At 36.2% G+C, this 15782-nt stretch overlaps 1 protein-coding gene across 6 annotated transcripts in view; it reads right to left on the bottom strand.

Moving 5' to 3' along the window:
* The window catches only part of SPAG16 (sperm associated antigen 16), a 1246090-nt gene that overhangs the window by 1063320 nt on the left and 166988 nt on the right, over positions 1-15782 (bottom strand). For all 6 annotated transcript variants that reach the window (XM_072617486.1, XM_072617488.1, XM_072617489.1 and 3 more), the window contains one exon: positions 13692-13819. In XM_072617486.1, coding sequence (XP_072473587.1) covers positions 13692-13819 — 128 coding nt within the window. The remainder of the gene's footprint in view (positions 1-13691; positions 13820-15782) is intronic.

Here is a 15782-nt window from a genome sequence, read left to right as displayed (position 1 = left end):
AGTTGAATGCAATGATGCAGAAATGGTCAAATAATGAAATAAAACCAAAAAAAAATCCAATAATGTTGAAGGAACACAAGAGAAGTCTCCACAACAAGAATACTGAATTTAATATAGTTATATATACATATGCGGCTTTTTAATGTTTATTTGTTTTTCATATCCATCACTTAGCACTAACCCACCTTTGCCCCAATCAGTAGCAGAAATTTTTCCTTATAAAATACAGATACAATCAATCAAAATAAACCAACCAGTGGCCAACCACACTTTACAATGAATATCTGATTCTTTACTTCTGCCAGGAAATGAGAAGCACATTTCATCATCCATCTTTTGAAGTCATGATTATTCACTACTTTGATGAAAGTTCTAAGATCTTTGGAAATTATTTTCCCTGACATTATTATGGTTATCACAATATTGTTCTCCAACAAAATGAACAAACGTTCATTCACATCCACATCACTTCGTACAAGTGTGCCCATGTTTATTTGAATCTTTCATACTGATATTGTACATTTTTATCGTACAATAAAATGTCATCACACTCATGTACCACAATTTCTTGAATCATTCCCCACCTGATGAGAATCACTTTTGTTTCCAATTCTTTGCTTCAACACAAAACGTAATGTTGCCATAAATATTTTGTCACTTTTCCCTCTCTCCTTGTCCTCCCTGGAATCATGTCTAATAGCAACGTTGCTGACTCAAAGAAATAGACAGCTTAGTGACGTACTTTTAGGAATAATTAGAAAATTTTCCCCAGAATTGTTAAATTAATTTACAACCCCATAACAGAGCATTAGTGAACCTGTCTTCCCACAATCTCTCAGCAAACTGACATTTTCCACTTTGGTCGTCTTTATGCTGATGAGCATGAGCAAGAACCTCAGAGTTTTCTATTATGATTCTAACTGCATATATAAGAGAGTGAACTTGGAGTCATGAATACTTAAGTACAAATCTAGCCTCAGATGCCTACCTGATATGTGACCCTGGGTAAGTCACTTAACCTCTACCTGCCTCAGTTTTATATAAAACGGGAATAATAATAGTATCTTTATTTGTTGTTGTGAGGGGGTGAAATGAAATAATATACATAAAGTGTTTTACAAAATGTGAAGTTCTATATGAATATTACTTATTATTGTCATCATGCTTATTATTGTCTATGCAGAAACTTTTCAATTTCATGTAATTATTTCTATCTCTTGTTAAAGTAAGAATTCTTCTCTAAGCTATAGCTGCCACAGTTATCTTCCTCCCCCATTCATTAGTGTGTGTGTGTGTGATACCCCCTTAAATATTTAGGTCATCTGGAAGAACAGCCAGGTGGTATAATAAATACAGAACCAGTCCTAGAGTCAGGAAGAACTGAGTTCAAATCCAGCCTCAGGTAGTTACTTAACCTGTTGCCTCAGTTTCCTCTTCTATAAAATGAGCTGGAGAAGAAAATGGCAAACCACTCCAGTGTCTTTGCCAAGAAAACCCCAAATGGAGTTATAAAGAGTCAGACATGACTGAACAACAAAACCATTTGGAATTTATTATGGTATTTACTATGACATGCTGTTCTAAACTTCAGTTATTTCAGATTGCTTTCTAGCTTTACCAACTTTCTTTGTGAAATATAAAGTTATTATCCCAGTAATGAGAGTTGTTGGGTTTTTCAAACATTATACATTGATTGCTTCTGGATCTTATCTACCTAATACATTACACAGATCATTTTCTATTTTTTAAGCAATACAAAATTATTTTGATGACTACTGTCTTATAACAATTTGAGATCAGATACTGCTCGGCACTCTTCATTCTTAATTTAATTTTTCTTTAATTTTTCATTTCTTTTTTATTGTATCACTTGAAATTCTTTACCTTTTGTTCCTCTAGATGAATTTTGTTATAATTTTGTCTAGATTTATAAAATGACATTCTCATACTTTATCTTGCTAAATTTGAAAATTATCATTTTATTATATTGGGATGGTCCAACCATAAGTAATTAATATCTATTTAATTATTAATAACTTTGTTTTATTTCCACAAAAATGTTTTGGAACTACATTCATATAAGTCCTGGATGCGTCTTTTATACATTCTGTAATTCTGTAGTCGTTTTGAAAGGAATTTCTTTTTTCTAGCTCTTTCTCTTAACTTTGTTAGTCACATACAAAAAGACTGATGATTTTGTGGATTTATTTTATATTTTGCTACTTTACTGAAGCTTATAACTGTTTAACTTTAGTTGAATCTTTAGAATTTGATGAGCAAATCATCATGTTATTTTCAAATAGCAATAATTATTTCCTTTTTGCCTATGCTCATTTCCTCAATATTTCCTTGGCTTATTGCTATAGAATAGAAATTACTTATTCCTAATTCTGTTAAATTAAATAACATTAAATAATAGTGATGACAATGGAAATTGTTCAAGTGAAGGCATCCATAGGTAAAAGTTGTCAAGTAGAAAGATTCATTTTTGTTTAGCATCAAATCTTTGTAGGAACTTATAATGGAATTCCAGGGATAAAAATATTTAACATATCCCAGTGTCCAAAGGTACATGAAAATAAATTTGTCGTTATTCTTTCATACTACACATGTTTGGATCATATAGGGCTTTGATTCTTTGAATTTGGAATATAATAATGAGACAATTATTTCCTGAAAATATTTTGAGTACAAAATGTACACCCCATGACCCAGCTGGTCAGGGGTGCCTCATATGCCAGTGCTGGAGCTGGGCAGAAGAGTTCCCGAGGTTGTAGACCTCAGCTACACTTGTAGCAGAGATGCTTCAGTTCTATTTCCATCCCTGAGATTTCAGCAAGAAGAGAAGCAAAATGAGCACCTGACTTGACCAGAAAGAAAGGCTGAAGGATGAACATCTCTTTCAGTTGGCTTCTACTAAAGTTAACAGCATGAAAGTACTATTGCCCAGGGAATAAGCTCAAATGCTTACAGAGCATCACACTGCAAGGCTTAAGACCAAAAGCTGTCCAGTAGCGAGAGTGAGAAATCTTGGTCCTGGAATACAAAGGATGAGACACACTTTCTTCTAGATAAAAAGACGGGCTACAAAAGATGTACGATGCTGCACATGGTATCCTATGCACTGATTGTGCTGGTAGGTTTTGCTTAACTATTTTCCTTTGTTACTAGGGAGAATTATATGGTGAGATACGTGAAATATGAGAAATTACTCTCATATAAAAACCTGAGGACTATTATCACCGCCACCATCAGCATAATCACTATTAGTTATATTAAAGTAAAATTACTATAAATCATCACTAATGATAATAAAGAATAATTAATAAATTGGGCTTCTGTTTATCCTTCTTTCTCTAGGCTTAATTGTTCAGGGAAAAGATTTTGCCCTGACTTGAGCTATACATACATGAAATGAACGTGCTGAGCCTAATTCCTAATTACTTCAGACACAGGACAAATGTAGTTTCCTCTGTCCATTAGTCCTCTGGAAGCGCTGCACCATCTGACACATTTTTCAGGGTCAGTGGAGAGAAGAGTGAGTTCTATGTAGTCTTCCCTGCCTTGGAGCTCCCTAATCAAGAAGAGTTAGCCCTGACAGAGCATCATCCTTCCTTCCTATACTTTCCTCCGCCTCCATATGTGGGGGCATAATTATGGTTCATTGCTTTTGCAACAAAATAGTGAAGGAAAGGTAAAGGTGGTTAGCACAGGGTGAGACTGCACCAGGAAAGAACTTTCTGAAGGGGTCCCCCCAAAAAATCATATGGGTCAGTATGTAAGAGCTAAAGGAGCATGGAGGAAGGTGGGAAACGGGTGCTGAATAAGAGCCCTAAGATAAGCATTCCCCACCATAATCATATAGTTATTACCCTCTTGGGCTTATTGCTTTCTTGTCCTGTGGAAACAGTTTTAATTTCTCTACCTTGGGTGCATAATTTCTCTTTTTGTTTTTTTTTTTCTTTTGAGAGTTAGTGGGGACAGAGGAAAATGTCTAGATTTCCCTTTTGTTGGTCACGTGATACTTCCTTTCCCTTATTGAGAATTATGTATAATCAAGTAAATGTCATTACTTATATAAACAAAAAAAAGTATTATAAAACTAAAATGAAATAAAATTTAGGAATTTATGGTTTGTTCTTTAGTTTAAATTTCATTTCTGGCAAGTTATAAGGAGCACAAGCATACATACATTTATACATACATGCATACACACATTACTATAAATCTTAATTGATGCTCAGAATAACATCTTCAAGCATCAAAGAAAGACCTTTGGAGACAAGGGCTACTAGAACCAGAAATTCAATTAACCAGAATATTCCATTTCTTGGTATATATGTTAACTGAGACTTGGTTTTAATGTGTTGAAATATGGACACATTCACCCTCGACCATATCATACTTCTAAATGAAAATATAATCTGGCTTAGGCAAATGGTAGCCCAGAACTCTGACAAAGGTGCCATTAAAGGTGTATTAAACCACCAGGGTAAAACTATGCTTAATAAAATCAATCACAGTAATGACAATGGAATCTTTTCTCCTCTGTCATTCTGTTTGAATGAAGACAGTAAAGAGCTTGGGTCAAGTCACAGCCATCTTTTACTATACTTGCTGCTATGTCTTAGCTAAGTAAGACAGTCATATTACTCTGACACATCTCTAAAAACGTTTGATGCAAAGAATATGAGAAAAGTTTATTTTTGTCAGGTGATTTTTTTTCATCTTTCATAATGATGCCCTGGTAACATAAATAAAGTGTTTTATACTGAAGGGGCCTGTCGCCAGTTGTCTTGACTTTTGTCAGTGGAGTCCAATGATCCTGGAGGAGAGAAGGAGGCTTCTGACTGGTGAGCTCCACCTCACTTAAATCTAATTCACCCTCAAGTCAAGATGTAACCCTTGTGAAAATGAAAGATGAACAAGAATTTATTGCTACAGAATGTTCTCAACTAATGCTTTCTCTCCTTTCGGTGCTATCAACATCCCAGCATTTTAGAACTGGAAGAAACCTGCGCTTCTTGGAGAAATCTTAGATGCTATGCTACTGACAAAGAATCCTCTTTATAACTCATCTCAAAATCGTTCATCAAGATGAGTCATCCAGACGCTTGAAAATCACCAAGGAAGGGAAATTCACCTCCTTCCAAGGAAGTCTATCCCATTTGGGGAAAGCTCCAATTGGGAGGAAACGTGTTGCCCCCACCCTGTTAGTTCAAATCCAAATTTCCCTCTTTGAAACTCATGCTCTATTGCTATTTCTACTCTACAAAGCTAATTGCATTATATTTAACAGCCTTCCAAGTACTAAACCAAAACTGTTTTTGGTCCAGTGGGCTTCTTCTCCTCAGATCATTCAAAGGATACTGATGAGATGGGTTCACAAGGAGTTTCACCTTCCTGGTTCCTTTCTCTGGCGATTCTCCAGTTTATCAATGAACTTCTTAAAATGCTCCTCAAACTGATCATGATATTAAGCATATGGTTTGAGCAAAAGAGAAATTAAAGCAGAATGATCGCCTTCTCTGTTCTGGAAGCTATTTCTCTCTTTTGTGAAAAATACATTCCTATGTTTTTCAAATTTTTGAAGCATTTTTTCTCACTCCTACCTCCCCTCCCTACTGGGGGAAAAAAAGAGGGAAAAAGGAAGAAAGAAACTACAACTAGTTAGGTGAAACAATTTCCCATGCCATGCATACTATCCAAACTACCAAAGTATTATTATGGAACTAGAAAAATATGATAATGAAATTCATATAGAGGAACAAAAGGTCAAGAATCTCAAGGAAAATAATAAAAAAGGAAAGTGGGAAGGAAAGGGGCCTAGAGAATACCAGATTTCAAACTCTTCTACAAAGCAGTAGTTCTCAAAACAATTTTGTGCTGGTTAAAAATAGAGATGATCAGTGGAATAGATTAGGTATGCAACATACTGAAGTGAGCAGATCTAGAAGCATAGATCTAGTAGCAGTGTTCATTAAATCCAAAGATCCCAGCCACTGGGATAAGAATTTACTATGTGATAAAAACTGCTAGGAAAACTGGATAGTGGTATGGCAGAAATTAGGTTTAGGTTCCTCTCAAAGAAGCTCAAGTTTGGAGTTCTTAGAACTTCATGTGTATGTCTCTATATGTATGACAGGAATCTAGTTAGCATTTCAAGTTAATAGAATTCATTTATGAATCTTAAATGCCTTATTGTTCCCAAAGCTTAAAAGGGAAATGTTCCCCGAAAACAATTTAGAAAGCATACAAAATGCAGCTTGCAATAGTGCTTTCCATCTTAAATAATTAATTTATTTAATGGTGATGGGAAAAAGGGAAAACTGTTAGTTAAGATATAAGAATGCTGGAAAACAGATAAGTAAAATGAGATCTATATAAGTTATTTTCTCTAAATTCAAAGTCCATTAAAATATGAAATATTTTTGTCCATTTTAATGACCAAACCTATTAAATAAATTATTTTTATGTTCATCATATAGCAAAATAAAGTATTTAGATTTTAAATCAAAAATTATTTTCCAAATTTCTAATGGAAACTATAAAGTCCATCTTCCAAAATAATGTTTTTCCAATAAACTACTGAATTATATGATACTGTAGTCATGTCATTAATTAACCAAAAGAGGAATTTAAAACTTACACAATAAAAGATATGAAAAAATATTATGGTTGAAGTTAATTCCCCTTATTGAATAACTGAAAAATCCAAAAAGGAATATTACTTCTGTAATATGGAAATGCCTGTAACCCATCATGCCATCTATATGCCATCTTATGCCATTTGTATCTTTATTATTAGAACACTATATCAAATGATGCATGAGTATACAAAAATTAAATGTTTATGGTTCCTCATTAATAATTAATTTATAAAAACTCCCAAAATGTAAGAAAGATGGTCATGAAAGGCTAGCCACACATTTTTATGAATGCTAATACTTTCTGGTTTAAGATAAATGCCGTTATTCTTTCATGCTTTGGCCTGAGGACTTAAGGGAATTATGAGGAGACCGATGCTCTTCTTTCACTGGTATAGGAAACTTGAAATGAGGACACTTCTTCTCTTAATGCAGCCTAGAGCTTTCTCTGCAACACAGAATCCTAGAGAGCTGCATGAAGCATCAGGTCTCACAAGCAATATTTCGGCAGAAGAAGGACTTGAACTCAAATCTTCCTAACTCCAAAGCCAAATAGTTCTTTGTTCACTACTCTGTGCTGCAGATAAATTAAGTATGGGAAATTCCCTTTGTTTCTGGTAGTCAATGAGTGGACTATTTTGGTATACTTATTACTCTAATTCAGATTTATCTATGTGTATACTAAAGACAGAACGCAGATGAAATGTGACACATTTAATAAGAGAATTACAACAAATATTATTTAACTTTTCTTTGATAATTAAAAAAAAATCAGCATCTTCTAATGCCTGAAGCTCATGATTAACTGGTATAATACTACAATACTGTAATAATTACAAGACTGTAATACTGGTACAATACTACAAAGAAATTATTTATGTTTTTGTGTGAAAAGCAGCTGGTATAATGAAAAAGATCAGGTAATGTTGGAGCTCAAAGACTTACCTGGGTGTGCGGTCCTGGCTCCATCTACTAGCTGAGTGACCTCAAATAAATCACTTAGAACCTCTCTGATCTTCAGTTTTCTTATTCATTAAATGGCATTTGAAATATCCATCTCAAAAGCTTGTTCTAAATCATTCTATGTCTAAATTCTAAATCATTCTATAATGTTCACCATTGGGATTTTTTGTAAACGTAGTTTTTTGAATATCTCTTACAAACTGGCTACTACCAACATGGAAGAAAACATTCTAGCATCACAAAGTCTTAGAGTGCACTTAGACACAGAGAAAAAAGCAGGTGGGAGTGGCAGAAAGAAAGCCAACCTTGGAGTTAGGAAGAACTGGTTCCCAGACTTGCTTTGGTTTGTTGTATCTCTGTGACCCTGTGCTACAGGATGCTTTATTCTGCGGCCCTCCACAAACTCTGTAGGACTCCAGGTTGCAAAGTTGATGCTGTACTGATGGAGGGAGTTTCCTCCCTGGTGGTTCCCTAAACTAGTGAAATCACAAGTACAAAAACAAAACAAAACTGACATCTCTGTAATCTGTATAGAAATAGTGAAGTTGGTTTCAAGTAAACATGTTTGCATGTTTAATGATCGATTGCTATGAATAAGATTTATATGTCAAAACCTCTGAGATACCTTAACTAATCTAAATTTAAACTCAATGTGCTTCTGATTCTTGAATTCAAGAAAATTCACTCTCTACAAATACAAGTTAATAAAATATTTCTCATTTAAAGTTTAACTGGCATTAAATTTCATAGTCATCTTGTAATAATTTCATTGTTGAAGAATCTTGTAAGTGAAAAGTCTTTCAACTGTTTTTTTCAAAAGAATGGCCACATGCTTGATTAACTCATTTCACCGTATCAGCGTACTGATGTACTTTTTCTTGCTTGCCATCATGTACCTATGGAATTTTTCCTGCCTCTTTAAGTGTACAACCCCAGGGTGGAAAGTGACTGACAAAGTATTAGATTCAATAGTAGGAATAGAGATATTTTGTCTAGGATCTACTGTGAAATGACTTGCACGTTGATTGCACCAATAAAACTTGAATTATAATGACCTTTTTCTAACAAGGTTTATTGATTCCAACAAAAACATCTATTGAAAACCACATTTAATAGGAATAAAGAGATGATAAAGGGAATATGTAGTCAACAATATGTATGTAGCAAATATTTGCATGTAAATGCATCCATGTATTGTACAAAATATACTAATATAACAACATAGGCATACTTTTCATTGTTATTAAGAAAAACAAAAAACATTCCCAGTTAGAATTCGAAAAATATAAAATGTTCATATCACCTTTAACACTGAAAACAGTAAACATAAAACTACTGATTGGCTACAACCTATGCTAAAACTTTCTGCTTCTATATTAAAGTTAGTAAACAGATGATAAAGTGAAACGGGATAAAGAAAAGGAACTGGTGAGAGGTAGGGATATAGAAAGACATAGAACAAGAGAAGAAAAAAACATAAACAGATAAGTATGCCTGTTAGTCTAAGGCTGTTTGCCTGCGCTATAGCTTCCACAGAGTTATCATATGCTGTTTTCTACCATTTAAAATACTGATGAACATTAAACGCTACCCACATTTCTTCAATCGCTCACTAATCATTCACCATTTATTTCAAATGTGACAATAAAAGCAAATCACTGTTGTGGAAATTATTCTGTGGCCTACCTCAGCAATAACTAGGAGAGATCAAGCTGAGACCTGGATGCCTCAGCCTAAGAGGTAGGTCTGGTGTCTGGGCTGCAGCTTCTCCATTCTTGTTTTTAGAATGATTGGCCAAGATTCCTTACCTCCAGGTTCTTCTAATCCCCACATTTGGGGCTACTCAATTTTCACCTGTAACCCCAGCTCAATTACAGATCTTAGAACCAATCCTGATGCCAGGAGAGGAAAATTATAAGAACTAGATCCATGGGCATGGGTAACAACATTAGGTACAGTAGAAAACCACCTGCTGGATATCAGAGATAGCATTCCAAGCTGCCACTGCAAGGGACCATTAATGATGATATGTCAAATTAAAACTGGGAATACCCAATCAAGAAGTTTCCAATCTATTTATTTGTGCCACATCTTGTCATCTCTTTATCTTGTTAAAAAAAAATAACAGCATGCAAGACCTTCCAAAGTGCTTTACAAAATCTATATAAACTAAGTATAGTTTGGTAACCAGGATCAAGAAAGACTATGAAACTAGGCTCTTTTTGATCACTGCTTCCATTTCACTATCTTCTAAATAAAATGTTATCCATGCTGTATTGCATTTTCATTGATTCTGTTAAACATTTGCTGCTGAATTTTAAAGGCCAGGTGATCCTAACTATCTTTTCTGTGAATTTTTGGAAACTTGCTCTCTCAAACCACAGGACTTTCAGCTGATCAAGCTAGAAGGAGAGGGAGTAGACCTATGACTTCGCTAGTACAAGGAACAACTGTGTGACAAAACTCTACCAATGCATGCTGTGACTTTTGTTCTATGTGTTGTCTATTAGGTGGTGCAGCAGATAGAGCCCCGGGCCTGGAGTCAGGAAGACTCATCTCAGGTCAGATCCGGTCTCAGACACTCAATGTGTCTGGGCAAGTCACTTCACCCTTTTTGCCCCATCCGTAAAATGAACTGGAGAAGGAAATGGCAAACCATTCCAGTATCTTTGCCAGGAAAACCCCAAATGGGGTTAAAGAGAGTCAAATATGACTGAAAAACAACTAAACAAATGGTCTTAGAAAGTCCTGCAGAACCTTTGAAGGAGTGAGTACATACCTTGCCCTGTCTTGACTCACGCAGCCAGTCAAATGAGAGGTAGGTTCCTGATTTCTAGGCCTGCTCTCTTCCCATTATAGCATATGGCCTCTCCTTCAGGTATATTTGCCTTCAGTGTGTTTTTTCTACTTCTCTACCACATATTCTAAAATGAAATAGTTACCTCTCCCCAAGTTTACCACTGTCTACTTCAATAACGAGGTCATCCTTATTAATAGTAATTAAGACCAGAATGGGAGATTACCTCATCCTCTACCTTGTGAAGAATGAAATTATCTTTGGGGCAAGACAATAATTTATTAGCTCTTCCTCTAGGGTAGAGAGAGAGAGCTACAGGATAAATCTGAATAACTGAACGCCATCATGATTATACCATGATTCCAGGCCCAACTGGAATTGGGGAATGAGTTTCCCCAGTTCTCCATCTATCTTCTCTTTCACTTTTAGCAGCTGGCACACTGCCTGGAGTCAGGAGAATCTGAGTTCAAATTCAGCCTCTGACACTGACTAGCTGTGCAGCTCTCTATGCAATCCATTTCATCTCTGCCTGACGCGTTTAACATGAGCACCTACCTCCCAGGGCTGTTGTGAGGATCCAAGGAGAACACCATGGTAAAAGTTTTCAGTGCAATGTCTGGCACATAGTAGGCTGCATATAAATGCTGACTTCTCTCACAAGACCCTCATCGGCCCACTCCCTGCCACAGACTCTGCAAGATGCCTCAGTGAGAGGATCACGATAAGGTCTTCCTCCATAGATCATCCCCCAAAACGATCATTCACCTTATCTTGTTCCAGCGTTTCCTCACATAAGATTAGTTTCTTAATAAATAATGCCTCCCTGTCCCCTTACCGACTTCCTTTTATATATATCCTGTTCCTTTTGAATAAGATATATCTTTGCAGTGAAAGGCAGTGTGACCTAACAGGTAGAGTTGGCCTCAAAGTTAGAAAGACTGAGGTTCAAGTTCCACTGCTGATATCTGCAGGCTGTGCAATCCTGGGTAAGTCATTTAACTTTTTAATACTCTAGGCAGCTCTAGGACTATAAGTTACAGGGAAGGTGCAAAGTTGTATTAGTAGAAGGCATTTCCTGGTCTAGAAGTTCTGTCCTTCAATAAAATCCTAGGCTCAGTCTCTGTCCTTAACACTCTACTTTTGAAAAGCCATATATAAGTCTCAGTGATACCTGTGATACCTTGGGCTCTTAAGGCTGCATCCCTGTTCTAAGCCTCTTCTGCCATCTGACCCTACTGCCCACTCTCTTGAAGAGCCACGGATGACCTCTGGTGATGATGCTGTGTCCTCTAAGCTAAGGGCCTGACCTGAGCTTTTCTCTATCCTAAACTGTCCTGTGCAGGCTTCTCCTGCGGTTAGATGCTTATACCTCTGCTCAACAGCAGTAGCTGTTTGAAGGTCTAAGTGCTTTCAGCTGAAGAGGTCATCCTAGCTCTTTGTGATTGAAATAATAACCTTGTAGACACCCAGCTAGCTAAAGAAGCCTTCAGGCATTTAAACGGCTTCTTCCCTCAGACATCAAGAGGACTCTCACACTCTAAACTAGTATTTGAAACATGATCTAAAAAATATTTTTAAATTCCTATAAAACTTCTGACCACTAGTCTAGGTCCATGCAACTTACCCTGAAAACTCCACCTGTGCAAACTGCAAAAGAGATGGATGAAACGAATGAGGAGATTCGTTTCAACTGCCATCATGCTCCTTCCTGGTCATTCATTTTGGGACCCATGTAAATCACTTCAGCAGCAAGACTGACCAAAAGGCTAAAAAGAACTGGCCGAGCTGGTTCTGCCCGAGCTCTCCCCCCTCCCCTATGAGGTCCATCGATTTCATGGATTCCACTCAGGAATAGCCCTTGACAGACCTCTGGCTCCATGCCTTATAGAGGTGACATCATATAGGACCCACCCCAGTAAATCTATGGAATCCCTAAATCCTACCCAGTCGTATGCTGGGCTAATTCACTATGGACTGAACTGTGAGTCCAGTATCCTTACACTGTATCTCCCCACATTTCTCTCTGCCTGATTTCCACACTCCCTAATCCCACCACCTCTACAATTTGATGCTCTCCACTCTTAGACACAGCTCAAACATACATGGTTAATACAGAAAACAAAAGTATAAGAAGGAATGAGAGAAATTGTAGTAGAAGAACATTTAGAAAATAGTCTCACCTTGGATAAAATCCTATTTTGACATTTTAATACACTAACCCACTATACATATATGTAATGTACACATACATACATGTACATATATGTGTGTATATATTACATATGTGTGTGACATATGTGTATACACACGAAAGGGAAATAATTTCACACAATGAAAACAATTGTTTAAGTTGATTCTTGGGTTCTCCTCAGAATTTCAAGTCCAAATATGTAGGTTATATAAACAATAATTGAGAACATTATCTACTTCGACAGTATGGAAGGAAGGAAAGGAAAGAAGGAAGAAAGGATGGAAGGAGAGAAGGAGAAGAAGGAAGGAAGGAAGGAAGGAAGGAAGGAAGGAAGGAAGGAAGGAAGAAAGAAAGAAAGAAAGAAAGAAAGAAAGAAAGAAAGAAAGAAAGAAAGAAAGGAAGGAAGGAAAGAAAGAAGGAAAAAGAAAGAAAGAAGCCTTTTCCTTAAAATCACAAAGTCTGCAAAGCTTAGAATACCCTGCCAGCATATAAAGATTCATTGCATAAATAATTTTTCCTTCCAAAAACTGTGAGCAAATGACAATACAACTTTGCTTTTTAATCAATGATACTGCATCTATCTTCCCCAGATTCTATTTCATTATAGTTACTGTCTTAAAAAGGTAGACAAACAAGAGAAAAAATGCTTATACAAAGGTGAAATTTTGCAGTGATAACGAAATAGTTAAATAAAATAGATCTGTCTGTATGCATAATGCATGTGTTACATACATTCATATATGCCTACATATTGCTGGCCTGATCCATACATACAACGTTTACAAAATGAGATTCTGTTTGTTTTTTAAAATCTATGAGGATCCCTTTGCAGATGGTATCTTCCTTATTCGAAACTGAAACTCCAGCTTCTAAGACATACATGTCGAAGAGTCCACTTAGTCTGTACTGCCATCAAGTGCCTAAACCACTTTGTTCAAAAACCATCAGCAATTCTAAGTGGATTCATTCACAGCTATAATAGCAACTTGGGACCTGGCTAAAAAGCAAGCACTCTCCCCATGAGTCCCTAAAAATCACCCGCATTCTTCCATAATAAATGTAATAGTCATTAATAGATACACAGAATTCTTACCAGCTCACTGGAAGCTCATGCAGTCTAAAAATGTTGCTTAGCTTGTATTCAGTTTTTGGCGGAGAAACATTTTCTTTGTAGAAATATAAGTTTGGATTTGGCTGTATATTGATGGGAAATTCTGAATCCTAGGAGAAACAAAATCCATGCACAACCTTTAAACAGCTGAATCACAAAATATAAATAAATAAACCTAAATGATTTACTAATAAATTCCGATTCTCATTCTAACTCTTCCAGGCCCCACCAGAAGGCTTCACTTAGCAATAATATTTTAGGCAGCAACATATTTTAATCCTGAAAAGCAGCTATGGAATATATTTTGATTTGAGCAAATTTCTATTCAAAAAGCAATAATTCTGAGGCATTGAGTCATAGGATTAATGATCCTAAGCTACAAGTTAATTGTCCCAACCTGACAACACGGATCGTATCCCAGTCTTTCCTGTTCCCATAACATGATGGACACTGGATCCAAGTTATATTTAAAGTTGAGGGAGACCTTAGCAATTGAGTCAAAATCTGAAATCCAGGGAGGAAACAAGCTGAACATTCAGAAATGCGCCCCCCACCCCGACTCATGCTGATGGTAACTCCCCCACAACTTGTTAGGTATCATTAGTGCTGATGGCCTCAAAAGTCAAGTGTGTTTCTGCTTAATACCAAAAAGCTTCACTCTTCATGACACCATTATTTATTTCAAGTTTCATGTGTTAAAGTGAAGCTCAAAAACTGCTCGCAGCAACATCGAGGGGGATAACGTTCAGCTCAGTCCTAGAATGTCCCCAAAAGCCTAGTGCGTGCTCAATCTTTTATACTATTTATTATTTGGATAAATTTAGGAATATTTTAAATTGATTACCTATCACAACTTACTTCTATTACCTGTATCATTCTTTATGAAGTGGGAAAAGAGAAAGAGCTAAAAAAATCTAGTCTTCTGTTGAGGAAGGACACTCAGTAAAAGCCTAATTCTGAAATCAGTTCATTAGCTGTTTGGCCACATTGCTTCAGTAGCAATGCTGAATAAAATTATATTTGATAAATATTTATTAAATGTTTGGACTATGTTAGGTACTAAGTATTTATGATGAAAAAAATGACCTAGCCCCTGTTCTTGTGGCACTTAGAATATACTAGGGTGATATACCACGGACCCAAATAGGTAAAATACAAGGGGGTGTTTCATGGGGCGAAGAACCAATTCAGGCAAAATGCTCACAAACTTGAGAATGCTTTCAGCTGCCGCCATCTTGGGGCACTAAGGAACACTTTTTGGAGCAATACCATTTGAATTGAGCCTCCAGAAATCTTTATGATCATATCTCTGAAAGGGAAATTGGATCTGAAGTAGTCAGAAGGTTGAATTTTTCTCCCAGATTTGCCCCTCATTCACTATAGTTTCTTGGGAAATGTCCTTATTCTCTCAGGACTCAGTTTCCTCATTTGCAAAGGGAATTAAACTACCAATTTACTCATGTTGCACTATGCATCAGACATTATTCAAATGTTTGCAAGGTTTGTGTGCAGGAAAAAAAACATTAAATGTGTTCTTCTTGATCCCAAAGGGTAGAAGTCATCATCACAGAAGTCAGAGAAAATCAAGGTGGCTCCATGTAAAGGAAAAACTAAAAATTAGCACAGTCAAAACCAAAATTGGGGTGCTTTGGGACATGATAGATTCCATTTCACTTGAGGTTTTGAGTAAATTCTAATGTCCTCTTGTTGGGGATGCTATGAGGGGGATCACTATTACTGCCTTTGAGATCCTTTCCATACTTTGGGGAGTCTTTGATTCTTTTGAGGAATTTTAGCTCTAACATTCTAAGTGTTCATGAAAGGTGTCTGGAAAGTCTTCATGATAATTATATACTCTTAATCAATAAGCATTTATTCTCTTTATTGATTTAATTTTAATGCATAATTCTTCTAGAAGAATGGCACTTCCTTAAGGACAGAGATTTTTCCTTTTTGTATTCATTATCCCAGTGCCAGACACAGTGCTGTCTTTTGCAGAGTAGATCCTTAGTGGAAATGTGCTGAGTAGTAGCAATACTAATTATTATTAGTATGAGCTACTTTTAATCATTA

The sequence above is a fragment of the Notamacropus eugenii genome, chromosome 6, assembly GCF_028372415.1.
Source record: "Notamacropus eugenii isolate mMacEug1 chromosome 6, mMacEug1.pri_v2, whole genome shotgun sequence".
NCBI classification, from domain to species: domain Eukaryota; kingdom Metazoa; phylum Chordata; class Mammalia; order Diprotodontia; family Macropodidae; genus Notamacropus; species Notamacropus eugenii.
Note: the sequence above shows the minus strand (reverse complement) of the source record. Positions and strands in the feature narration are given on the sequence as shown.